Source organism: Puntigrus tetrazona, chromosome 15 (assembly GCF_018831695.1).
Source record: "Puntigrus tetrazona isolate hp1 chromosome 15, ASM1883169v1, whole genome shotgun sequence".
Taxonomy (NCBI): Eukaryota; Metazoa; Chordata; class Actinopteri; order Cypriniformes; family Cyprinidae; genus Puntigrus; species Puntigrus tetrazona.
The window spans coordinates 17,660,670-17,685,552 of NC_056713.1; the positions used below are offsets into that span (position 1 = coordinate 17,660,670).

At 38.8% G+C, this 24,883-nt stretch overlaps 1 protein-coding gene across 1 annotated transcript in view; it reads left to right on the forward strand.

Annotated features, from left to right (window-relative positions):
- The first annotated feature begins 251 nt into the window (after positions 1-251).
- The window catches only part of dchs1a (dachsous cadherin-related 1a), an 89,447-nt gene continuing 64,815 nt past the window's right edge, over positions 252-24,883 (forward strand). The window contains exons 1-2 of the mRNA XM_043259800.1: positions 252-546; positions 9,464-11,269. Coding sequence (XP_043115735.1) covers positions 9,485-11,269 — 1,785 coding nt within the window. The 5' untranslated portion in view covers positions 252-546; positions 9,464-9,484. The remainder of the gene's footprint in view (positions 547-9,463; positions 11,270-24,883) is intronic.

Genomic DNA, 24,883 nt, shown 5'->3' on the forward strand with positions numbered 1-24,883 from the left:
TAGATAGATAGATAGATAGCACATAAATTCAGTTCCTTCTGAAGAAGACTGGTGGCACCAAAGTCTGAGCGAATCACGTCACACTGTTTTGGCGCGCTGTCGCCGCCGTTCGGTGAGCTCGCGCTATTACCCCGCTTCTACACGTGCTTCATGAATATTCATGAGAGAGTGGGATGGGCTGGTGTCGAGTTTCACTCCAGGAGGTTGAGAGCGTGTGTTGGAAGTGTGGATTCTAGAGTTGGATGCTGTTGTCGATGCCGACGGACCGATTTCATCCTGTCTGCTGCTCTCAGTTTGGAGGACAGAGCCCTTTCGAACTGGCGCAGCGCATTTCGAGCTTGACAACAACGGGGAAAATAAAGAAAACTGGAAATATACTAGTGGAAGTTGCCGCGGTACGCGAAAGATAACTTGTAGGAAGATGGATATAATCTAAAAAGGATTTTTCTGAAACGACATTTCATTTTTTTTTTTTTGGCTGGTTTTTACTGACGTTGCGTTGGCACAGACCGGATCCCTATCACAGAAAAGCAAGAACAGATGAGTGTAAGTGTTTCGTGGAAAAAGTGCGTCAGTGGCGTTAAACTTCGACTTTATACCCCATCATGAAGAGACGGGGCGAACTACAACGCTTCCATAGCAGCCAACGCGCGCGTATGGCAAGCTGGCTTCATATTTATTCCTTAAAAGTGACTAGTGTCTATTTTGATGCTAGTAGTGCTTATATTTGGTCTAGTAATAAATACTTTATTAACTTGCATCGCTTATTAATATTTGTAATACGACTGGGATTGACCCTAGGGTGTGCAAAAATAGGTGCATGAAATATATAATAGGTATAGCCTAGTTAAAATGGATAACTAAAGTACTATTATTCATTGCTGATAAAACTAAAATGGCAAACATCAGCAATTGGGAAACGTTAGTGCAAATATTTACAAAGCTATTTGTGACTATTGGGTTACTTATTAGTCATTAAAACGCTAGTAACATAGTAACAAATGATAGTTAATTTTTATGAATAAACGTTAAGCCGGCTTGCCATAATCGTTTGCAGAAAGACTTCGTGGACAAGAATGGAAGCGTAATGTCAGATTTTATCACTATGCATTGCTGGGTAGCTTTAACATGCAGAAAATACATTAAGAATTCTCATTTTAGTAAACACTAAAATCACTGAGGTTATTGGGTGCACAGCCATGCACTGTGTAGTGTTTCTTGTGAAATCCAAAAAGTGAGATGAAACCGTTGATACATCAGGGAGAAGTTGTGATTCAATCTTGAGTGCATTGTTTCTTAGTCACGGTTTAATTTTGTATTGGGTGCATCATCAAGTCAGTTGTTTACATCTGTTTAGTGCAGTTTGTGTGCAGGCTACAGTATGATATGAACTGATTTATGATGGTTATTGTAAATATTTTGAAGTGGAAGTGCATGCATTGTTGTTTGTTTCTGGTGGATGTAGTAGAAATGGATGTTAGGCGACTCAAAAAAAAAAATGTTTACTGGAATGAATCAGACCTACACCATGCTGTTTGTAATAAATCAATGCAATTAATCAGACCATGTCAAATGCAGCTGATATTGATATCGGTGCTAAATTTGAATTTAAGAGCTATTGTATTTCCTAGCCATGACTCACAAGACACGTCAGAAGTCTAATGGTTCAGAGATATGCTGTGGTTCACTGTGCTTGCAACTGCTGCAGTTTGACCACTGAGCTCCGGTTATTTGTATATTCTGCACTGCTGTTTTTAATCTATCCTGGTATTGGTGTAACCCATGTGCAGGCCACAAAAGCCTCCCGAATGATTCTTTTCGTTGAGGGGGTGATGTGTATTGCATAACTTTAGTTCTTTGCTTTTGAAAACGAATCTGAGAAAACATAATATACCAGCTGTGGTAGCCTGTAAAAACTTTGAGAGGTGGGCTTTATAAACCTAGACCTCCAATATTATACAAAACGGAAGGTTACTTAATAAACCATACAAAATTATTGTATCTGATTTCAGATCCAACAAATAAAAGTGTTGTATCCGCTATGCAACATTTCCAATTAAATTGCTGTTTTAATGTATTTATTAATGTCACCCACTGCCTGACCTTCCTCGGCTGGTGTATCTCAGATGATATTTTTGGCAATGTGTTGCACCTCAGAGGAAATCAGTTGCAGAATAACAGGGGCAGATGTCCAGTGGCCATTTATTTAACTTTCTTGACATGCAAGAGCATATAGATTTTCTCTCCTTGCAAGACATTCCTCTTAAATTGGTTCATCAGTGGAATTCTTTTGTTAGCCATAGAGAAGTGCTGTGCTTTTGTGCTGGTGACTGGCCAGGGTTCATCCAGACCACATTCCAAATCTCCCTCTGAGGACGTCAATAATTAATATTCATCAAGATAATAAGGTTGTTTTCACTCATTCAGCTCAGTTGACTTCCATTTGTCAGGTTCGTTGGTTGCCATAGTGCAATACCGCAGCGATTTAGCTACTGTTTCCGCCGCTCTTGTTGAGCTTAGAGGCTATAAGAATATTAAGTACCGCCCATCATCGCCCATTCACTAAGCACCACATGTTCGCACTCAGTTTTGGGATAGCTCCATAAGATTAGTGAGTCACATCCCGAGTTAATTCAAGTTCCAGTTTGTTCAGATGAAGTCATGAGCTTGAAAATTAACCGTGTTCCTCACGCAAATAAGCAGACCGCGCTGGGTCGTTTATATTATAATGGTGTTTAAATAAGAACAACATGTTTGATTCGACAGCCACAACGAAGCATTGAGAATCTAATAAATCAAAGATAAAACTAGGAGGCGGCTGCATGCTAGACAGGAAGTGTAGTTGATTCTGGTGTGAGCCGAGCTGAAGAAAGGTTTAGAGCTTGAACCGTTTTTTATTAGTTACTGGACTGAGTGAAATTCATAAAGTTTGCAATGAAAATAGCCGCAGAATTGATGTCTGACCCTCAGACAGAGCAGAACCAGATCGAACGCCAAAGGGCTTTTAAGACATTCCAAAGATTATGTCACCAGACTCTCGTCCCAGTGGACGATCGGTTAATTTCTCAGCTCCATCCCTGACCTCGGACCGTCTCGGGTGAGCAGAGATCCATTCGGATGTTGGGAGCGAAAAAATGGGGTCATCGCCGAGTCAACCACTCACAACTTTACATCACTCTTGATCTCATCCTTGGCTTAGGCAAGGATTCTCTGATGATCAGACAGTTCCAGTACCTCTGCTGTGGTGTAGTTAAACCCATCCTTACAGGTCTCTGGTGGAGCACTAAAGCCATACGTAGTTGCAGCATCTGGTCTCCAGAGTGGACGGCAGAGATTGCATGCCAAAGGGTTGTTGCCCCCGCATCTGCGTTTCTCATTAGGTTCTGAAGGGAGGTGTGTCTGTACACATGTCTTGTAAAGCCATGTAGGGTCAGTGGGACCACCTTCTTGTGTTTACAGAAAAGGTGTAGGATTGTATCCTACATGAACTATCACCTTTGTGCCTTTGAGCTATGTCCACAAAAATTTGGGACGTTATTGTTGCCATCATTTTATTAAATTATAGGTTTTTATGAATGTATTTTCTTTTTCATGTTATTTTAGGTTTGTTTGGTGTTTGTGCTTTATGGTTAGGTTTACGTTTCATAGGTTTTCCTCAGGAGAATCAAGCTACACTCATTACAAATTTCATTATCATTATCCTATTTATGTTTCTATACAAGGGTTATGTTTTGGATTTTTTTCCCAATTTTTTTTTGCACTCAGGTTACTCAGCTGTGCCATCTTGCATTGCCATTGAATATTCCTTTTCATTCTTTTGAACACATTTTCTGTTTTCGTCTTGACTCTTGAATTCTTCAGACCCTCAAAAAAAAATCAATATTTTGTAGATGTCAATCAAAAAGATGAAGATTTGGCTTTAGATAGTATATAAACATAAAATGGATAACTGTCAAAGTAGCATTTGTTATAGGCGTAACTTGAATCTCATGAGGGACAGAGGAAGACAAAATACTGCAGCTAAGGCTTGTACATCTAAGTCTGATATGGATTTGTTTGACTGTGGGGGCAACAACTCAAATATACGGTTCTCCATATGGCAACAGGCATACCGGACATGATACCTCTCTTTGAAACTATCTGCAAATGGGATGGTACAGTCTGTGTTCAGTTAAAACTACACACGGTGAATTTCATAAACTCTGTACTGAACTCGTCCACTCGATGCCGCCAGATGTTTCCAATTTCGCACCGTAACCGAAGCTGTATCAGCTGGTGTCATGTTCAAAGGACCCAGCAGCACGTGTGGTTCTTTGTTTTGTTCACCGCGCAGACCTCCTTCCACAAACATTTCCACAAACAGACTCTGCAGGTTGGAGGGTGTGGGAAAAAGATGGTCCCCTTAAGCCAGAACATCCTAAATGCTGGCCAAGCCAAGACTGATAGAGACTCCTTTTTTCCCATGGCACAAATGTATCTGATGTAGATTAGCAGTGCACGTACATATCTGAGGCCCGCAGATGGTTTTCTTCTTTCCCACAAGCTCCTGTGGAGCACATCTACTATGGCGTATGCTGGACTACTGTATTGAGAATGTAGGTTCAACTCAAGCGTTGCGTCAAGGTGAAGAGATGGTGGCACTCAATGCATTGCATCTATAATTACTAGTTTATTATGAGTATGGATGGAAATACAAAATTATTTTGATGGCTTGATTTGTCTGGTTCCTCGTTGGTCCTATTTAAGAGAATTTTAGTATTTGAACTATATAGATGTTTGGATAAAAGTTTAATTCTTTCAGGTGTGTTTACATACACTGTTTAGCTGTTAATAATTGGAATAGGTGAATATGTGTGGTCATTTGCTTTTTAAAAACCACAAAAAAAACAAGTGCAAGTTATTTGAACAACGAGTCAGTAACTAAGTTGATTTACAGTTAGTGTCACAGTTAGTTGTAAGTTACATGTCTTTGATTCATTAAAACGAACCGGTTTTAAGAGTAATTTGTTCAGGAACTGGCCTGCACTATTGAGAAGAATCGATTGGTTATATTCATTTGTGTTTGAATCAAGATTGTGACTGATTGTGCTTTATTTTAAGATAAATTAATCTGGGAGTCGGTTCTGTTTTTTTTCTTGTTTATTTTTTATAACGAAACTGCTTCTGAATAAAAATTGGTTCTCAGTTTCCAATTGTAGTTATAAGGCTCAGTGTGTGGTTGGTGTTTGCAGATCTTCAAGATACTCCATTATTGTAGATAAGTGCTTCAACATGAAGCCTGTCTTGCCAAGTCTCACTGGATCTCAGGAGTGAGTGAATTGCTCAAACAAGCAGAAGTTGTATTGGAATTGATCACGATTGGCCAGGTTGGTTGTTTTCCTGGATTTCTTTCCGTTATCTTGTAAAAGCAAGAAATTTTAGGAAAATAATTCCAATGTGACAGCGTGTTTGCTTGAGATCAAATGATAGTCAACGTGAAGTTAATTTGGCCCAGCACTAAACATCCTTTAAAATGGAAATATTTGAGTTGCCCAATGTTGAGATTGATGGTGTTACTTTATGGCTGCTTGGGGTTTCTTTTAAGGTCTTTTTTGGCTTTCAGGGGTTTTTCTCACTCATCATTTACACTGAAGGAGCCAATATATTGTCTTTACCTCATCCGCCCTCTCAATCTAACCGAAATGAACTTTAGAAAAACATAATTCTTTAAAGCCGTATTTGCAGTCATTATAGTCTTCCAGCACGAGTGTTGTTTGAGGTGTCGTGAGCGACGTGGACGTCTTCCACTGGTTGGGAAAGCGTTTTGGACATCGAGTGATAGATGATCAGCGTTGGTCTGGCCAGCTGTGGTTGTTTTCATCCCCAGCGTCTTGGCCAGAGTGGTTTCAGTGTTTAACAGAGCAGCTTCTTTGGGATTGTTTAGCTCCAGATTTCTGCTCTGTCAGATCTTTGGAAACGTTGTGTGGAATGGAGGTTCTGGCTAATGGAGGAAGGCAGCAACACTTGCTCAGAAATAGTAGTGGTCTGCATACCCACAAATCTGCAATCTTCTCCTTTTTGTAATGGAAGATTATTAAAAAAAAAAAAAAACTGCCCTGAGGTGCTTGGAATCAGCAGGTGTGAACAGCTTGGAGACTATTATTAAGTGTTATTGAGGGCATGCTTTAAATTAAATAGGGCAGACCTGTTTTTATTTCATCTGTGTCAGACTTTGTCAAGGGATAGACTGTGCCTTGCACACCAAGAGTTTTTTTCTTCAAAAGGGCCATTTTCTATAATTAAACCACAAGGCCTTTGTCGTATTAAGTGGTCTGGGTTAAGCGCATGACCCAGAATGTTGGAGAGATGCCCAAAGATGGAAAGTCAGAAACGGTGATATAACACTTTTAACATGCTCTTGTAAAATTAGCAGAATTATAAGATATATGGCCAATGTCTTGGCCTGATTTGAATAGTATGAACTCCACTTTATAAATATATGGTTTATGAATAATATGGTATAGTTACAACCCATTTTTATATTTAGCTGGAATCCAAGAGCATTTCTCTTCATGCCATGTAGTTTAACGAGGCATTAAATGCAAGAAAAAGAAACTTATCTTGGACAAAATAGCAGTTGTCTAGGTTCGTTTGCTGTGGTACATGTCCAGCCCTTTGGAGGTCGGTTCCAGCCGTTAGTAAAAGTGGCAGTGCCCGTTGAACACATCTGTGTAACTTTGTTTTTGCCTTTTACAAAGTCTGGGACATTGCCTCAATGTCTGGAGAACCAATCATAATATTTTTGTTCAGTCAAATTTTTAATCTTAAAACCTCAATGAACAGTTGAAGGCGGCTTATACTGTATATAATTAAATGTATATATTATTTAGATGGTTTATTATTATAAAATATTCATTCTTATTATAATAAATTAAAAATAATTAAAATTGTTGTAATTAAGCCATTTCTACTTTTTTATAAATTATATTTTTGTTGGAAAATCTCACAATAAAAATGTATAATACAGTATATAATGCGCACGCGCGTGTGTGTAAAAGTCATAAAACAGATATAACACTGTGTAAGAAACACACTTTTTGGCGTCATGTATTTGCAAACTTTACTTTCTAAAAGAAGTGTTATCTACGTTGGAGGTATTGTGTGTGGGTGTGTGTGCCTGTACTTTCTTAAACATTTGAGAGTGTTCCTGCTTGTGTGTGTGTGTGTGTGTGTGTGTGTGTGTGTTTCTCAGTCCCTGTGATGCTGACAGACTGAAATTAGCTTTGGATTCCCATATGCACAGGGCAGGCTTCCAGCAGACCCCAATTACAATGCAGCAAAGCCAGAGAGGGTGCAGGGCAGACTGTGTGGAGCCCTCCTGGTCTGCTCCCTCGCTCAGGCACACATACACACTGTCACTACCACAGACTTGACAGACTACCGCAATGAGGCGCACAGCACGCACAGATCTGACTCACACACAGGGCGCTTACACACGCTTTTATGTGGACACCTGCATCATCAGACTCATTCACACACATTTTAGATTAACCACATGTGCAGCTGTGCACAAGCTTCAACACCACCAGTCACTCTGGAGTTAATCGAGGTAAACCTGCACACACATTGAGGCATACTTACCTACTTAAAACAAATACCCTGTGGGGTAGAAAGTGAAAGGAGTAGCAATAGAATTTTGTAGAGGGGGGAAATATATATGTAGTCCACCACTAGAGGGAGCCTCTCTGATTCTACAGTATGACAGAGCAAAAATATTTCCTGTGATTCTGTTTTTATTTACTTTATGAAAACATGTGAAATCTTGTGGTCGTTTGTAAAGAATTTTATTGTGAAGTCATTTTTCTTTCACAGCAATTGAGAATGACATGATTATTTCCCTTGGCCTGAAATTGATTTTGTGGCTTTTCGTAGAAATGCAGACGGTGACAGGCTCATCTTAGAACTGCTTGTGTCTTCATTTTGTCTTTAGTCCTCAGTTAAGCCTTGAGCTTAGGTTGTCAGAAAATCTGTGAGTTCCAGCCTGTGCAGAACTCAGCAATTAAGACCTATATACATAGTTTTTTCTTCCAACAATAAAAAACTAATATTTTAGTAAAAACAGTGATTGTTGTTGTTTTTTATTATTGTTAAAACTTTTTAAATTGTGATTGCTTTAAATGTAAAAACTCACTTTTCTTGGAAAAATTCAATTGCAAACAGTCCATGCTGTTTGTGTTTAAATCTAAGTGGCACCGGCAAACTCTTTCTAGCTTTCTTTTAAAAATGTGCTATAAAGGGGATCAATGTTGATTTACAGTGTTGTTTTAAGAGATTTAGTCAAAGGCAAGAGTCAAATGTGGGCTTCAGTTGTCCCTTTGTATGGAAATGCAATTTTCCTGTAATGCTTTTATTCCACAAAGAACCAGAACCAGAAAACCACGCAATTCATAATTCCTTGGATAATAAGCTCTCTCATAACTTTCAATCTTTCATCTCCTTTCTGCTTTGCATATCCTTCATACTTGAATAGCTGGGCTGGATGAGTCAAGTTCTTCTAACAAGCATATGTAAATATTTAAGCTTCTGCCTTACAGTACGTTTATAATTCATTTGGACCTAGAAAAGGGCCTAATCCAGGAATCATAATTTCAACAATAAGGTTATCGTAGTTTGCAGGTCTACAAGTTGCAATTTTATGGATGAGGAATTGCTCATTTAAAAAGAAGCTGGAGGAACACTCAGAGGAGACCTTTATTGTTTTAATATAGAAAAATTGACCCACCAGCCTTTTTCTAGCTTAATTTTAGGCATTAGTATTGGCATTTATATACGACAGGGTTAACACTCAGTTGGCTTTAAAGGGTCCTCTTGGCTCTCTTTTGCATCAGTGTGGGCTGCAGTTGAATAGTTTTACTAAAAAAAGGGGGGTCATGTTAGCCACAGTCTCTATTTTAGGCTCCTGTCCATCATTGCACAGATATTCTTCTGTAGGAGAACATTCCTTAAGTTTTCAACCCGAAAGAAATGGGAGTTAAAGGGGGAATTACCTGTTTAAAGTTTGGATCTCTTTAACAAATATGCCAACATTCAAATTAAAAGGATAATTAAAGGATATTTTTGTTAAAGGGCAAAAAGCTATGACTAAAACTATCAGAAAGTAAGAATTTTTGGGACATGTCTAAACACTTGGACAGTGAAGCTTCTGATTTTAACTATAGCAATAATATCTTGACTTATTAGCTGACAGTAAAATGCAGGTACAACGTGTGCAGATGGTGTACTGCTGCGTTATTAAAGGTGAACCCATTCAACATGTGGAAAAACACTTAAGCATTCTTGACATAACTGTAACTGAGCCTGCTTGTGTAATCCATCTTTTTGTAATGCATGCTTTTTTAGATTTTTGGATAATGTCAAACCGCTTTCTGTTAGTTCACTTATGCTTGTTTCTCTAACTAATGTCCTTTTCCATTTGTCCTGTCAGATTTTGTAAGAAGAATATTCAATGAAGAGTAAAGGAAGGACGATTATGGAACCGTTGCATCAAAACAGGACTTGGTGGTGGATATTGGTGATCCTCTATGTGGAGCTACAACTTATGACCATCCACTCATCCATGGTTCCAGGAACTTTGCAGCTCCAGCTAGATGAGGAACAGCCAGCAGGAACTGTAGTCGGTGACATTAGTGCTGGCCTCCCACCTGACATGACTGCAACCCATTATTTCATCTCAGATCATCAGAGTACAGGTGTTGGCACCGATCTGGACATTGATGAGAGTACAGGGATCATAAAAACTGCAAAGGTTTTGGACCGGGAAGTAAGGGACCGCTACAGCTTCATAGCAGTCACCATAACCGGAATAACCATAGAAGTCAGCATTTTAGTAAATGACATCAACGACCACGCTCCAGTGTTCCCAAGAAAAAGAGCCACGTTTAAGATTCCAGAACAGACAACTATTGGCACCAAGTTTCCTCTTGAGCCTGCTTTGGATGCCGATGAGGACCAGCTCACTACGCAAGGCTACATCATAACGGATGGAAATGTAGGACAAGCTTTTCTTCTTGAAACCAAACGAGGATCCAACAAAGTGCTGTACTTGGATTTGGTAGTCAATGCAGTTTTGGACAGAGAGACAAGATCTTCATACACTCTACTCTTGGAAGCATTTGATGGTGGTTCACCCAAGAGGACAGGACAAATGATCCTGGATGTGATTGTGCAGGACATCAATGACAACGCTCCAGTCTTCAACCAGAGTCGCTACCATGCAGTGATCTCAGAAAACCTTCAACCTGGGAACAATATACTGCAGGTGTTTGCTTCAGATGCTGATGAAGGCGACAATGGGTTGGTGCTCTACGACATCAACAGGAGACAGAGTGATCCCGATCGCTACTTTGTCATTGACACTCGAACGGGAGTTATCACTCTGAACAAGCCTTTGGATTTCGAGATGAGAAGAGTTCACGAGCTTGTGGTTCAGGCTCGGGACAATGCCAGTCAACCAGAGGTCACCAATGCTTTTGTAACCATCCAGGTGCGAGACTACAATGACAACCAGCCCACCATGACCATTATCTTCCTCAGTGAGGATGGTTCTCCACGCATCTCTGAAGGAGCGCAGCCTGGCCAGTATGTGGCGAGGATTTCGGTCACAGACCCTGATTATGGCGAATACGCCAATGTAAATGTGTCTTTGGAAGGGGGTGATGGAAAGTTTGCTTTGACCACCAAAGACAGCATCATCTATCTCATCTGTGTAGATCAGATCCTTGATCGAGAAGAGCAAGACCATTATGAACTCAGAGTCTTGGCCACAGATTCTGGCACTCCTCCATTACGAGCAGAGTCGTCGTTTACCATTCAGGTTACGGATGTTAATGACAACCCACCTTTGTTTGACCAGCTGGAATACACCCAGGTTATTCCAGAGGTTGCCTTTCCGGGAAGTTTTGTTGTACAGGTTACAGCACGGGACAAAGACCAGGGACCCAACGGAGATGTTCAGTACAGCATCCTACAGAATGAAGAAACTCATTCTGACTGGTTCAGTGTTGACGCAGTCACTGGCATTGTCACCACCTTGACCCAGCTCGATTATGAAATGGACCCTGTGCCGAGTGTAACTGTGGTTGCTGCAGACAGGGGTCGTCCTCCTCTATCTTCAACAGCTGTGGTGAAAGTGATCCTACAGGATATTAATGATAACGAACCTGTTTTTGGCAGAAAGTTCTACAATGCATCCATCAAGGAGAACACCGCGGCAGGGACCTGTTTCATGGAGGTAGGACTATTATTTCTCTGTATGGAAAATGCTGAATTTGTATTATACTGGTTAATGCGCAAACATCTGTGGGTTTTGGGCATGAAGTGTGTGAAAACCCCAATGCAGAATGACTGTATATTTAAGACAAATTGTTAGAGTGAGCTTTTAAAGTGTGTAAACTGAGTAAATGGAAACAGTCATTTTAGGAAATTGACTTGGAAACCAGCATGATGAATTGTAAGATATTGGGGAGCGAGCTTAAGTAAGCTTTGTTTAGATTGGACTGCTTCAGTTGGGAGTTACTCACTCTCCTCAGGCTGTGGGGGATTGTTTTTTACTAGATGTTTTTACTTACACATCACGATGGTTTTCATTGTAGTGCAGAAGGTGTTGCAGATGAGTTCACATTTAAAGGTAAAGGACTTTTCACTAGGGAAATGAATCATAAATAATTAAGCATTTCTGGCTGCAGTTCATCTTAATGATTCTTTTTTTTAATGGTTCCATTAGTGATTCTTTTAGTTTTTTGTATTAAATATTAAGTTAAATATTAAATATATAAACATTGCTGGAAAAAAATATTCCATTGCAAGATAATGAGTCAGTGAAGATTTACAGTGAATAGTCATTTATTCTGTAATTGGACTACTCTAGTCTTGTTTTAAACTGTAGATTCAGTAGCGGTGTTGTGATGCCACTGAAAAGTAATGTAGGAAACTGCCAGATTACCGCATTTTTGCAACAGCATCTTTTGGTTCTGGTGTTTACAAAGAACCGGTTCTAGATTCATAACCTTATTTTCACGTAAAAAAGTGAGAGAGGTCAGTTGAGGTTTGCACTTTGGTCTCATCTGGCCTTGAATTCATAGTCCCTGTTGTCTGCTGACTATAAAAGACACAAACTTTTTTTTTGTTCTCTGTGTTTTATCAATGTCTGTATAGGGACTTCAAAGTGTTTTTCTAATAAGTTTCTCCACAGGCAAATTCAAAGCTCGTAATACATTTCCTAGTAAATCAAAACGTGTAATTTCACATGGTCACATATCAAGTGAAGGCACATTAATGCTTTCTCTGTGGTGGATTTGTGCTGGCGGGGGTTGAGACACACTCCAGCGAGCTGACAGAGGGCTCAGCAGACGGGAACTTGGCCCTGGGGTTTCTCCGGAGAGAGGGAGGATCGTGCCTGGGAGAGATTTTGGGACTGGCTGACTCCTTTCTGCTGTAGAGTGGGAATAGGAGCTGCTCAGGGTCAAGTGGGAGGTCTGGGAGTAAAATTAGAAGTTTAAAGTGGTATTACTTAAGTTCGGAATTAGGAATCGGATCAGCAGCACTCAGGTCTATAAATCAAGTGCAAATCAAATCTGATCGAGTGGCTCCTGTCTTGCTGTCAGTTTCCATCCTCATTGAATAAGTGCTAATGTTTTAAAGTCAGTTGCCAAAAGACTTCAGTTTTCAACACGAGAACAATATAAGGAGTTACTAAGTCTATCCTTACAACCATCAAAGCGAACTTGCCAAGGATGAAGTCCAAACCAACTGTCTCTCAGGCTGTGGCATGAACGACTGCTGTAGATGGGAGCTGGCATGCCACTCAAGAGCAGTTGGGAGTTTGATGATGCACAGACTGCAGAAATCACTGCCAAATCCACATCCAAGCATCACAGCACGGCACTTGATGAGTTGCTTTTTTCCCTTCATCAGAGATCCCTGAGCACAGAGTTCCCACCGCCTCCCTTTTTCTGAATCAAAGCTTCTGTCCAAATGCCATTACAATGGGGCTATTGTGATCATTCATTTAACATCTGAACTGGGCTTGATTTCATTTTTTCCAGTGTATCCCTCACAGCGGAGCATGATTAGTTTAATGTGTACTGGCACTGCCGATTTACTACTTTTTAGGTTTTGTCACTTTACTTGTGCGTCACCGCCGTTGGGCTAAGGAATAATTAACTGGGTTTTATTTCTCTTTTTGTGGAACTTCCAGCCTTTGTAGTGTGAAAACTCTAGCGACTATACCCAGTTTTATTTTAACCATAACGATAACATGCAAAAGACTTGTGGCATTGGTATCAAGGGTGTCTAAAATTAAATGATTATTATGTTACTCAATTCTTATGACCATAACTTTGCTTTTAACTACTACACACTGTTATTTATAAAGTGTAAAAGTTCAATATCAGTGAGTTTATTTTTAATTTGTTTATATGATATCATGGTTAGTTTTCTAGTTTCAGTATGGTTTTAAGTCTGCCAAAAGTGTGCTAACTGGAATTATTCAAGTCAATTCAATTCATTTGCAGTTTCTCAGCATAACTTAATGTGATTTCTATGTACAGGTAGTGGCTTTTTTATTACTATTTGCTTTTTGTGTGACCCACCCAATACAGATTTTTGCAGATTCAGATTTATTTTTTTTATGCATCTATAGATTTCTGCCTCATGATACAACGTCAGTACATTGTCAGTCTCTATTATCTCTGCCATTATTGTTTACACTAGATGCAGTAAAATCAGAACCATTCTGTAGTGCAATTATTTGCTGACCAGGTTTTAGTGCTTCACTAGTTATTGTTGTTATTGATGTTTTAATCTGGCTCTTTGTCTGGGCAGACAAGTAAAATCATCTCTCACAAAATCTGCTTGTCCCAAACTAGCATTAATCGAGCCATGTGGTGATTTCCCTGTTGTTTACTATTGCCCTTATTGATATTTCTCTCTTTTTCACTCACAGTGAAGAATGTAAATGCTGACGACATGTTTACATGAGGATGTTAAAATAGACGTGAATTAAAAATGGGCTGATAATGGAGATAATTCTGATCACTTGCTGGTCGATCTCAATTTTTTTTTTTTTTTTTTTATAAAGTTGTTAGAAAGGTTGACAAACTTTTGTCAGAAGTCATTTCATCAGTTAAGGCTGTTTATTTAGTATTTAAGCAACTATCCCAGCTGGTATCATACCAATGCCAACAATTTTTAAACTGATCCAATGCCGTTATTGTGTAATTATTAGAAGCCTCTAACCAGTCTGAGAGTTTGGAGCTCCTATGGAGGACACAGATGAAAGACCTCTCCTTGGTAGATGCACAAGAATGGCTTGAACTCAGCTGCTGTTTTGTCTCCTCTGCTAGGACACTTTACTTTTTAAGGCTACTATTCACAACACACTCCAACTGCGGTCTTGGACATGTTCACCACCGGGGCGACGAGCGTTTTTCACTCTGTGTGAGGCAGCTGCATAATTGGTACATTTAGTCAAGTCTCCCTTTTCTTAATGATTTGAATTGAGAGAGCTGTGAAAAAGATGGAGTGTGGTTGCTCCACAGGTCTCCACAGCACAATAAGGCAGGAAAGGCCTTTGTCCTATTCAGATTCATTGAGGGCCCTGAACAATCATCTGTTAGCATAGTCTTGTTAGCATGGCATTCTATTTCTAAAGCCTTTATTCACTTTATTTTTCCCTGAAACACTCATCTTTGTGCTCTTTTTTATGATATATAATGGGCTCTAGAAAACAGTACCGTTCTCATGCACAGTAGGGCAGGAGATAAATTGAATATTAAGGGTATATTAGCAGTAATTCTGCTAGCGTTATAAAATTAAGCAGTATTGTGAATCCAACAATACAACTGTCCAACTATGATTTTAATGCGCATTTTGTTTGGCCATTGCATTTCATAAAGACTAGTTAGGTTAATTTCACAACTGTTCTTTTTGTAATTGTTATTCATAAATATGAGAGATTGAAAAATGTTTACATTAAGTAAATGAGTTTCTATAATCAATTTTAATGAATTGATTGCAAAATCTTTTTTTTTTTTCTCTCTCTCTCTTTAATCTTTTAGCTACAGTGACTGGTTGGATGCCAGACTGGTTTTTTTTTATTATTGAGAAAGCAGCAAGATGGCATTTTAGAATAAATACATGTGTAAAAATGTACCAAAATATTGATTGAAATTTGATATTTGAGCCCTAGAGTCATCTAAGGAGGAGAAATGAGCGCCAACAATCGTCTACTGTCATGGCAAAAGTTTCCCTGGCTTTTATGGGATGTTCTTCCTTCCTCATGGGGAGCTGTATGTCTCCACAGCTCCTTATCTGATCTGACTTCACAGCTCATTAGGAGGGTGTCAGAACAACCTCACCACCCCAAAATCTTCTTAGAGAGATCTGTCAACGCTGGAGGCTCTTTAAGAACTTGAGAGGAGCTTGAATATTTGAGCCAAACCAAAATATTTTGGCATTTGCCTAGCTGTTTCAGAACTCTGAGTACAACTTGTGCGTCTATCAGTTTTCCTTTGTAGCCTTAAAGACGTTTCCTGTCTCGGTCGTGCCTTGGCAACTCTCTGCTGGAAGTGAACTCCAAGTCCTGCACTGTCCTTGAAAAGACATCATTGATATTGTTCCATTTATCTTCCACAGTCTTTGATTGCCCCCGTGCCTTAAAAAATAGACTCGCAGGGCTTTCTTTGGTCAAGGGCAGCACTATATGTCTTTACCTCGTTGCCAGTTTTTTCAAAGGTGTTTTCGTGTTCGGGACAATTTGGGGCATATTACTCATATCACTGCAGCCAGAGATGTGATCACTCACAGCAACAGACAAGTGCACTCCAGCTGTGTCTCATTCCTCCATCTTTAGACATTAAATCAGCCAAATTGTTGGAAAGTCAGAAGCAGAAAGAGGTTTCCGGATACTGACAACAACTGCTGTCCAAAAACGTAATAGTATTATGTGCAATTCCTCAGATTACTTGTTTTCCACACTTTTCCATAGTATTTATCAGAACACTGGACATCTGGAAACATTTCTTTTAAATTAATATATTTCTAAACAAACTAAAAAACAAATCTAAAATTAGACATTTTTATTTTAATATTTAAAAAAATATTTATGTATTTATCTCATTTATTCATTTCTTTATTTACTTTGAGATTAAGAATCTTCAACAGTACTGGCCTTCAATTAATTTTTACATGTTCAGGAACTCTAAATCCATTTTTTTTTGTCTACTTGACACATGAAATGTGATCTAAAGTAGTTAAATTCTATGAATATTTTAGGTCTTTCAAAAAGTAGATGCATTTAATGTAATCCGTTTTTGCTGTGTTGCTTCAAAAATTGTTTACATCAACTTTAAATTGATGTCACTGCTATGCTTTCACTCACTGGCTCAGATTTTTTTTCTAAATATTCAAAATATCAACAAGCGGAGCTCAGCAGGCTTTTGCCTGGACCTGGTTCCTGGTCTGAGGAGGAGTGGATGTCTGCATGCCTCATTAAGCTGCACACACACTACCATATGGCATTTTTCTCTTGATCAGATGTCCAGTTTTTTTTGTTGCAGAATATACCTCAGATGCTGCCTTTTTCCTCTGGTCTCCAAAAGCCATTCTCTGCTTTTCCAATGACTTGGTCACACTGCTTTAGTGGACACAAAAGGCGATCATTCCTCCAGTCTGGTTTGGTGCCAGACAACTTTGCATAGTTTTTGCTCGTTTTCACAACGGCCTTGAATAAGAGAATCATAGCAACCGTTTTTTTGGATAAATCTCTTTGCATTCTGAAGCAGAATCTGTGTAAAAAATGCCCAAGGAGCTCAACATGGCCACTTTTGGTTATGGAACTCGACTATGTAGTTGGTTTTTGAAAGAATAAAGAGATAGAATTGACTGGTTTGAATGCTGTACATTGGCTCGAATGCAAAATGCAGCGATTGCAGTGAATTATATGTATGTATGTGCAGACAAGCATCCTTATTTGCTGCTAATTAATAGTTATGTAGTTATTAATATATTAAGCGATGTAGAATATGGTCATGTAAATTATGTGCTAAATACTAATAAAGAAATTCTTATAGAAATTAATAATGGGCAAATTATACAAATTAATAATAGGCGTACTAATAAGCAAAGAATTGGTCTCCATACTAAGTGTTGACTAAATATCATATACTTAAATAAAATGCAGTTCTCATTTATATATAAAACAGATATCAAAAAAGCAAAATATAAAAATCAAGACCCTGAGGAAAAAAGTTCATGCACACACACATATGTGTGTATACACACACACATATGTGTGTATACACACACACACACACACACACACACACACACACACACACACACTCACTTATTGGGTTGTTTTGCACTTTGATAAATTGCATTTCTCATTACACGGTATAGTTTAAACAATTATAAATAGTGTCCAAATGTTTGCAAGTTTTGTAGATGTTTTTGCATAAACAAGAAAAAGAAATGGCCGTTGAACGGTTCCAAATTCACTTCATGTTGTTGAATGTTGCTTTGCTAATATTAACTTCAGAGCTCCCTGTTTAGTTGTGTGCAGTTGTTTACAGGCAAACCTTGCAATCAGTGTAACCAGCTAAGCAAATACAAGAAGAGGGACAGCCAAGCAGACAGTCTCGGTGGCATACTCCTGTCTTCTCCCCTGCAGGCGCTCTATCACATTTGGGCCAAGCCTCCGCTGTTTTTAGTTCTCTTCCGTGCTGCTCTTTCCTGCCGCTAACTGCCGTGCCCCTGCTACCTCGGCTCTGTGGTTTAGCACAGTATTTACACAGAGCAACCAAATTGCAGGAAACGAGATGTACTACTTAATGTGTTTGCAAATATAATACTTCCTCGAGCACTTCGTTTGAGGCCAAGCGGGCGCACTGAAGCGAATATAAACATGGACGCACATCTGGATGTTTTGTGGGTGTCCAGGTCAGAGTTGCTCCACTTGAGGCAACTGCCTGTGTTTTTATAGCACGTAGAGCCCATCAATTCAAATCCAATGCATCTGTCCAACTGTAGCAAGAGGGAAAATGTGTTACTTGCAAGGGTGTGAAGGAAAGCGCTCAAAGTGCATTGCTTAGCAGTGACAAATTTAAGATGTATGTGTGTGGTAAGACAACAACAAGAAAGAGGGAGACGAAAGACTTACCGTTCTGTGGTTTTGATATTAGAGATTTTTAAATACTTACTTGGGATGTGTTGCTGAAAAATGGTGAAGTCTTGAAGTCATGGTTTTGTGGGTTGTTCTGTGTTTTCACTGTAGCTGTTTGGTTGTCACTAGTCAGGCTTTGGATCTTGGTATTAAGTTTGACACAAATGAAAATGTGAGGCTCAGCAGACAATACTTGAGATTTTCAGACATCAGTTGATATTATGCATGCTCATTTCTTTGATTTTTAATGCTTAATGCTAACTTAAAATCACTTGTTCAATAGCATAAGATGTAAGCAGTTATCAGCTTTTCTTACATTTGATTTGATTTTGTGAAGAGCAAACATTTATTTTTCTTTTATATTTGACAGAGCTGCATTCCTTTCTAAGCCTATGGCTCTTGAGGGAGAGGATTTTACTATGGTTTTGGGGGTCCAAAGCTCACATCTGGAATCGTGGTAGTGGTGTTTGGGTGGTGACTGTCCATCCTGTTTGTCATTAGTTGGGTTTTTTTGCCAGACTTTGTGGTGCAGGTGAGCAGGACCTCTGAAGATCACTGCCAAGATTCTGTGAAGATAGTGATGGATGTGCAACAGAGATAGAAAAGAGAGAAAGGAAAAATACACTCCAGAGAGAACAGTGGTGTCTGAGCCTCAAATCAGCAGCTGGTGTTAGCTGCTCCTCTGTCCAGTATTTGCGTAGTGTCTCTTCATTCTTCCTTCTCTTTCACTCAACAACAAGTTTTAAAATTGACTTGTTTCAATAATTCAGAGTCGACTCTTTTCACATTTAAAAACTTTGCAGGATGCTTTCATTCACTTAGAGCTGTGTTACACCCTGCATAAAAGTCATGCAAGTTTTAATGGAAGTCTGTTTCTACCTCAGATTCTAAATAAATAAATGTTACTTAGATTTGGGTTTTTATGTCTTACAATATGGCTCTCCCAAAAATAATGTTTAAAGAAAATATCACAATTATCTGTTTTATTTTTGGCTCTGAGGCGGAAATGGGCTTCCTTACATTTCAGGCACATCTTGTTGCAAGGCGCACTGTAATTTCATGGAAGTGCCCTCTCGTAATTCATCTTGTCTTTTTATATATATTCCGGCCTAAACATCATAACCACTGAGCAAATTGTCTCCATATTCTGAGCGTCACTGCTTTAAAGAATGCATCCCTTATGTCTGCCAGCAACCTCAGGCCCCTGATTAAACTCTGCCAGTTGCAATAACGAGAATGCAATAATGCTACCAAGCAGGCGGCGCTGGTGAACTGAACCCAAGTCAAATTGTCCCGTTTCTCATTGTGAATGGGATTACTTAGAGTTCAGTGAGATGAGTAATTGTTAGTGTAAAGGTGAGAGAACATAATTTTGTTTGACTTTGCTTTATTCATGACTTAGGTCCATGTTGAATAACGCTGAGGATAAGATGTTTGAAAGTGCGTTGCTTGCTTGGAAGAACATCTGTAAATCTCAAGGTTTAGTACAGCAGCAGATATACAAACAGAAGAACACACAAGATGTCCTGCGTCAAAAAAGGAGATGGGGAAACTTGATTTCTTTATGTGTTTTAAGGGTTGTGCACTCATAGCTTACATTACGTTTTGATTGCATTAATAAAAATGTCTATCTGATACACCAGAAAGCAAAAGGCCTGTTTTAGAATGTTTCTGACATAGCAGAAGTGCATACATGAAGAACACATATAATTGTGCTGTAACTCAGATGTGTCTGCATATAGTTTTACAGTAAATCAGATGTGCTTCCATAAAAATCGCATAGTTGTATTATAAATCATCATTAGAAGATCTCTTGAGGACCTCTTCATAAGTGATTTGTATAATCGTGAGGTGTTAAAGTGGGAAGAGACATCATAATCTGCCTTAGATTCCTCTCTAGATCGACTCAAATGCACCTGTGGGACACAATGCACCGCCAGAAGGAATCCAGGGGAGAATCGGATTTATACTAAGCTGGGAACCTCCTCAGATAGTCCACGAGCTTGCGAAAGAATTGGTGTCAAGCTTAGTGATCTTAAAGGTTTTTCTCTTCTGAAAACAATGTTCCATAAGCCCTCCCTCACAGCTCATAAATACTAGGGAGAATTAAAGCATCCCACCTTAAGGAGGAAGGATCTTTAGGACTTCTCGCCAATCGAATGGAAAACCGGTGACCTTCCGCTTGTGAGCTTTTACTAGGTGTTGGAGTAACTTTTTTTCCTCTTCTCTTTTCTCGAGTAGGGCAGTGCAGTCAGTCTCAAAAGACTTCATGGTGCAGTTCCCAGAAACGTGGTCTTCAATGACAGCACCTTCATCTTCTTCAAATCCTCCTCGGCTCCATTAAAAGAGGCTGGAGGCGGTAGCTAGAAGCGCAGAGGGCTTGTCAATGATTCTGTAAAACAGGCACGGTGTGCTGAGAGGGTAGCTGGGGTTGGAAACATGTTTCCAGCTCTGCCTCAAGTCAGAATCCATCAGGGCTTCATGATGGAGTTCTTGAGAGTAAATGAATGGTCTAATGCTGTGCCTCTCAAACTTTTCCATCTGTGATCAAACTAGAACTAGTGGCCAACTGACTTTTTTATTACAGATATCTTAGAGAGCAGGGTGACAATGGCAGGTATACTGTATATAATATAGTGTATACTCTAGATAGTCCACTATTTCATTGAGGTAGTAAATAACAAATAACATGCTGCAATTCATTGTATATTCAGTGTATATTATGTATTTATTTGTATATTTATTTCTAAATTAAGTCCAAAAACCAAAAAAGGCAAATATTGGGTGAAATATCAGTCAACTTATTTTTTGAGGAACATAATTCCATATTTTGATATAGTATTCTTCAATATTTTTTATGTTTGTTTAAAATACATTTAAAAGTGAACAGAAAAATATTAAAACTTTTTTCTATTTAATTTTGTTTTAATTTTGTTTTAAATCAATGTGGTGACTGGTTGCTGGAATATGCTGGTTTTCCAACCTGGTCTAGTTGTCTTTCAGGTCAAAAGGATCCAAAAACCTTTCTAAAACTGGTCAACGTGAGTCACCTGACTAGGTTTGGGAATACCAGAAAAACCATGAAAAACAAATATAGACTATGCATTTACTATGCACAGACAATAAAGGCAATAGTAAAATAGCATATAATAAAAAAAATAGATGTCATTCATGGTAAAATAATGATACAAATTTATGATATGTTTCTATACTCAGCTGCAGGTCTGCAGAGTTTGAGACCACTGGTCTAATGTATTTCCATCAGGTGTCCCACTGAAATCAGATCTCAGAATCAAATCTGTGCACCGCCATCTTCTGAAGCATCAATGCTTTGATCTTTTAGCATCCCTGTGCCGTTTCAACTACAACTTTACTTTTCTCTTCAAATGTATTCCTCATATCAGACAGCCAGGAGGTATCCCACACAAGATGATTTATGCATTGCTAATGCACCTTGTACAGGGCAGACATTTCAGAACATGTCATATCATCAAATGTCTCTAATCAAAAACATTAATGCTGTCAGAATAGTGCTGCTTGACTGAGGGATGGAAATGCGGACCTACCAGGTTCTGATGCAATAGCGATTCTTCTTTCTGTTTGAAGTCTGGTTCAAGTATAAACCTGACTGCTTTATCAAAGCCTTCCTTTTCTGTTTGAGAAGTACTTCTGACATTTTAGGCAGCATCCTCAATGTTTTTAAGTCGAGACACGAACTTGATCACCTCTTCTCCCAAATGGCACTAAGAAACTATTCTTTAAAGACAACATGAAATCAGAATGGATTGTATTTATTTCTTTATACGTGTTTCTGGTGTTTTTGTTGACTGTTGTTCATTTCAAAGAAAAATACTCTATCAAAAATTAATAACTTGCTGTATCTCAAATGCCTTTTTTTCCTCAATTAAATCCTTTTTGACGAAATCCATCTTAAACCAGTCTAAACTGACTTGCTGGTCCTAGACCGGTCAAGCTGGTTTAGAAAGAAATAATTTTCTCTTATTAAATGTCTTGCTTCGCTCTGAAATACTGTATGTCGAATGGGTTGCTGGATGAGGAAGAATAATGTTTCATCTTGACTTTAAATATTTAAAGATGCATTCAGTACTGTGCTTAAATTGGACTGCAGCGAACACGCCGCAGTGCGGTTTTCTTTTCTATAAGTCTGTATGGCATAAATCTGTACTGGTGTCAGTGTCTATCAACTCTAACACTGCTAACCATCATCTATGCTTACTCAAATGTGATTATTTATGACCTTTCTCTGGCTTTCTCTCTCTCCTAGCTTGCCGAGTTTAGTATCCTGGAGGATCCATTACAGTGGCATTTATTTCTCATTTATTCCTTATCCAAGTATCATCCAAAATTCTTCCTTTCATTGAAGAGAACAAAAATATGAAATTTGGATCCCATTTCAAATGTCCAGATCATTGCAAATGACATTAGCAAAGGTTTGTTATAGTTGTTGATTTGCATGAAAACAATACAGAGAAAAAACAAAAATTGATGTTTAGTTTTTTATTCCATTCTTAATTGAAGCTCTGTCAGCACATCATCTCAGTGAACCACACTTGGTAGGCTCAAAAGGAAAAATGACCATTGGCAGCTGCCGAAAAGGTTTATGATCGAGTAAGAGGTGCCGCTGCGGGTTGCTTGAATCTGGGCCTAATGACGTGGGTTAAAGGAGAAACTTGTGAGGGTTTTTGCTTGTGTCTCACGATGGGTTTTAGCATAAGTAAAGGCTTTAAACATCCCTATTAATCCGCGTTTGCCATCGATGAAATGACTTACAGCTATTCATCATTCACACAGACACACAAGCACACACCCTTCCTTGGCACCGGTAGTTTGTGGAGCGCCACTGAAGGCAGAGAACAAAGAGAAAAATGGATTGGGACAAGTCCGGAAAATATGAGCGAACAGAACAAAGAGCAGGAAGGAGGTGATTGGCATGCAGTGGCGAAGGCTCCAAAAAAAGTAGAGCAATACTGATTGATGGAGGCTTAGATAGAGAAGAGAAGAGAAAAGAAAAGAAAGAAAGAAAGAAAGAAAGGTGGAGGGACTTTTAAACAACTCGCTGTGATGAGCAGTAACCATCTTAGGAATTGGGCTGCAGTATTGGTTGACAATGAGTCTTCGTGAATGACTTTTAGTCTGTGTCTTTCTTGAGTTTTGAAGGGGACTGCTATCAACTTGCTAATTAGTTTGGTCCTGCGGAGGCTTTTCTTTGTTAGATTTTATTTTTGGCTTGGATATTATTCCCTGTAATTACATTTTTATTCAGAAATGGTGAATCATCAGTAGGTTTGCGTTGTTTTATGTTATTTTTTTTTCTATTTTCTTCTTAGTGTAATGCAATGTATTTATGTGATTTAAGGTTCAAAAAGCAAATTATTATTATTGTTTCTCCTCTAAGCCCCGCCTTCCTGAATCAAGTTGAGTTGTACAAAACTCATCATTCTAAAAAGCGAAGTTTACTGATTATGACTTAGTACTGTCTTTTTATGTGTTGCGTTGCATCATGCCTCGTAAACATAATACTATGTCTGCATTTGTGATCAGAGAAAGACAAATAAGCACTACCAGTCACTGCTCAAAATTTGCGTTTGAATAATAATTAGCAGGTTCTTTAATAAGTAAACATAACTTGTTTAAAGGTTGTGAGTCAGAAGTGCCATACTGTCCTTGCAGAGTTAGAATTGCCTCACTGTAAATACAACATAAGTATTGATTTTTAGATGTGTCCTCTTTTGTAAACACAAAGTAGTTGCACTTTCACAATGAAGCAGTGTCTCCAGAACATGGCGCTTTCAACAACACTACAGCAAATGAGCATATTAAAATGATTTCTGATAGACCATGTGACACTGGTGACTGCAGTAATGGATGATGAAAATTCAGCTTCACAGCACAGGAATAAATTAGATTTTCGAATATATTGAAATACAAAACAATCATTTAAAAGTGTAACATATTCTTCACAAAATGAATTCAAATATCTGTCAAGAAACTCTAAATTGTGCAAACTCAATATGACACAATGTGTAAATGATGAAAATAAGATTTTTTAGAGACTGCCATTTTTGTTCTGCTGTTCCTTAATTATGCTTAACTGTGGCCACCACTTCTAGACATTTTATTGGTTAAGAAAATAGAGCATCTCTGTCTTTGTGAAGCTCATCATTGTGAACATGTCTAATTCAATGTACTCATCAAAGACTGCTTAGCTATTAGTGGATTATGTCTCCAAGTGAGTGAGTTTATTCTACAGAAAATCAATGAGCTGTTTTAGAGCACATGCATTTGTTGAGTCTGTTGAATGAAAGCCTGCTGCGCTCTGTGTGTTTATCTAGTATGTGTGATGTATGCCTGGTCGATAGTGGCAGAAGCAGGCCACGGGTCACTGACGGCCAAACTCAAAGGACACACCGGCAGACTCATCCCCCCTTCCCTCTTCCTCTTTTGCTTCTTTCTCTTCTTTGTTTACTGTTTATGTACATATGAGACTACTTCCTTGTCTTGGCCAATCTGTCTCCCCAGGGTCCTGATAAGGTATCTGGGTGGTCTGATGATGTGCCAGCGTGATTAGATTAAATTTATTATCTGTTTTCTGCCAGACGGGAAAGAAGCGAGGCGCTATCGAAGCAGACAGCAGACTAATCTCACACCTAAACAATGTAGTCT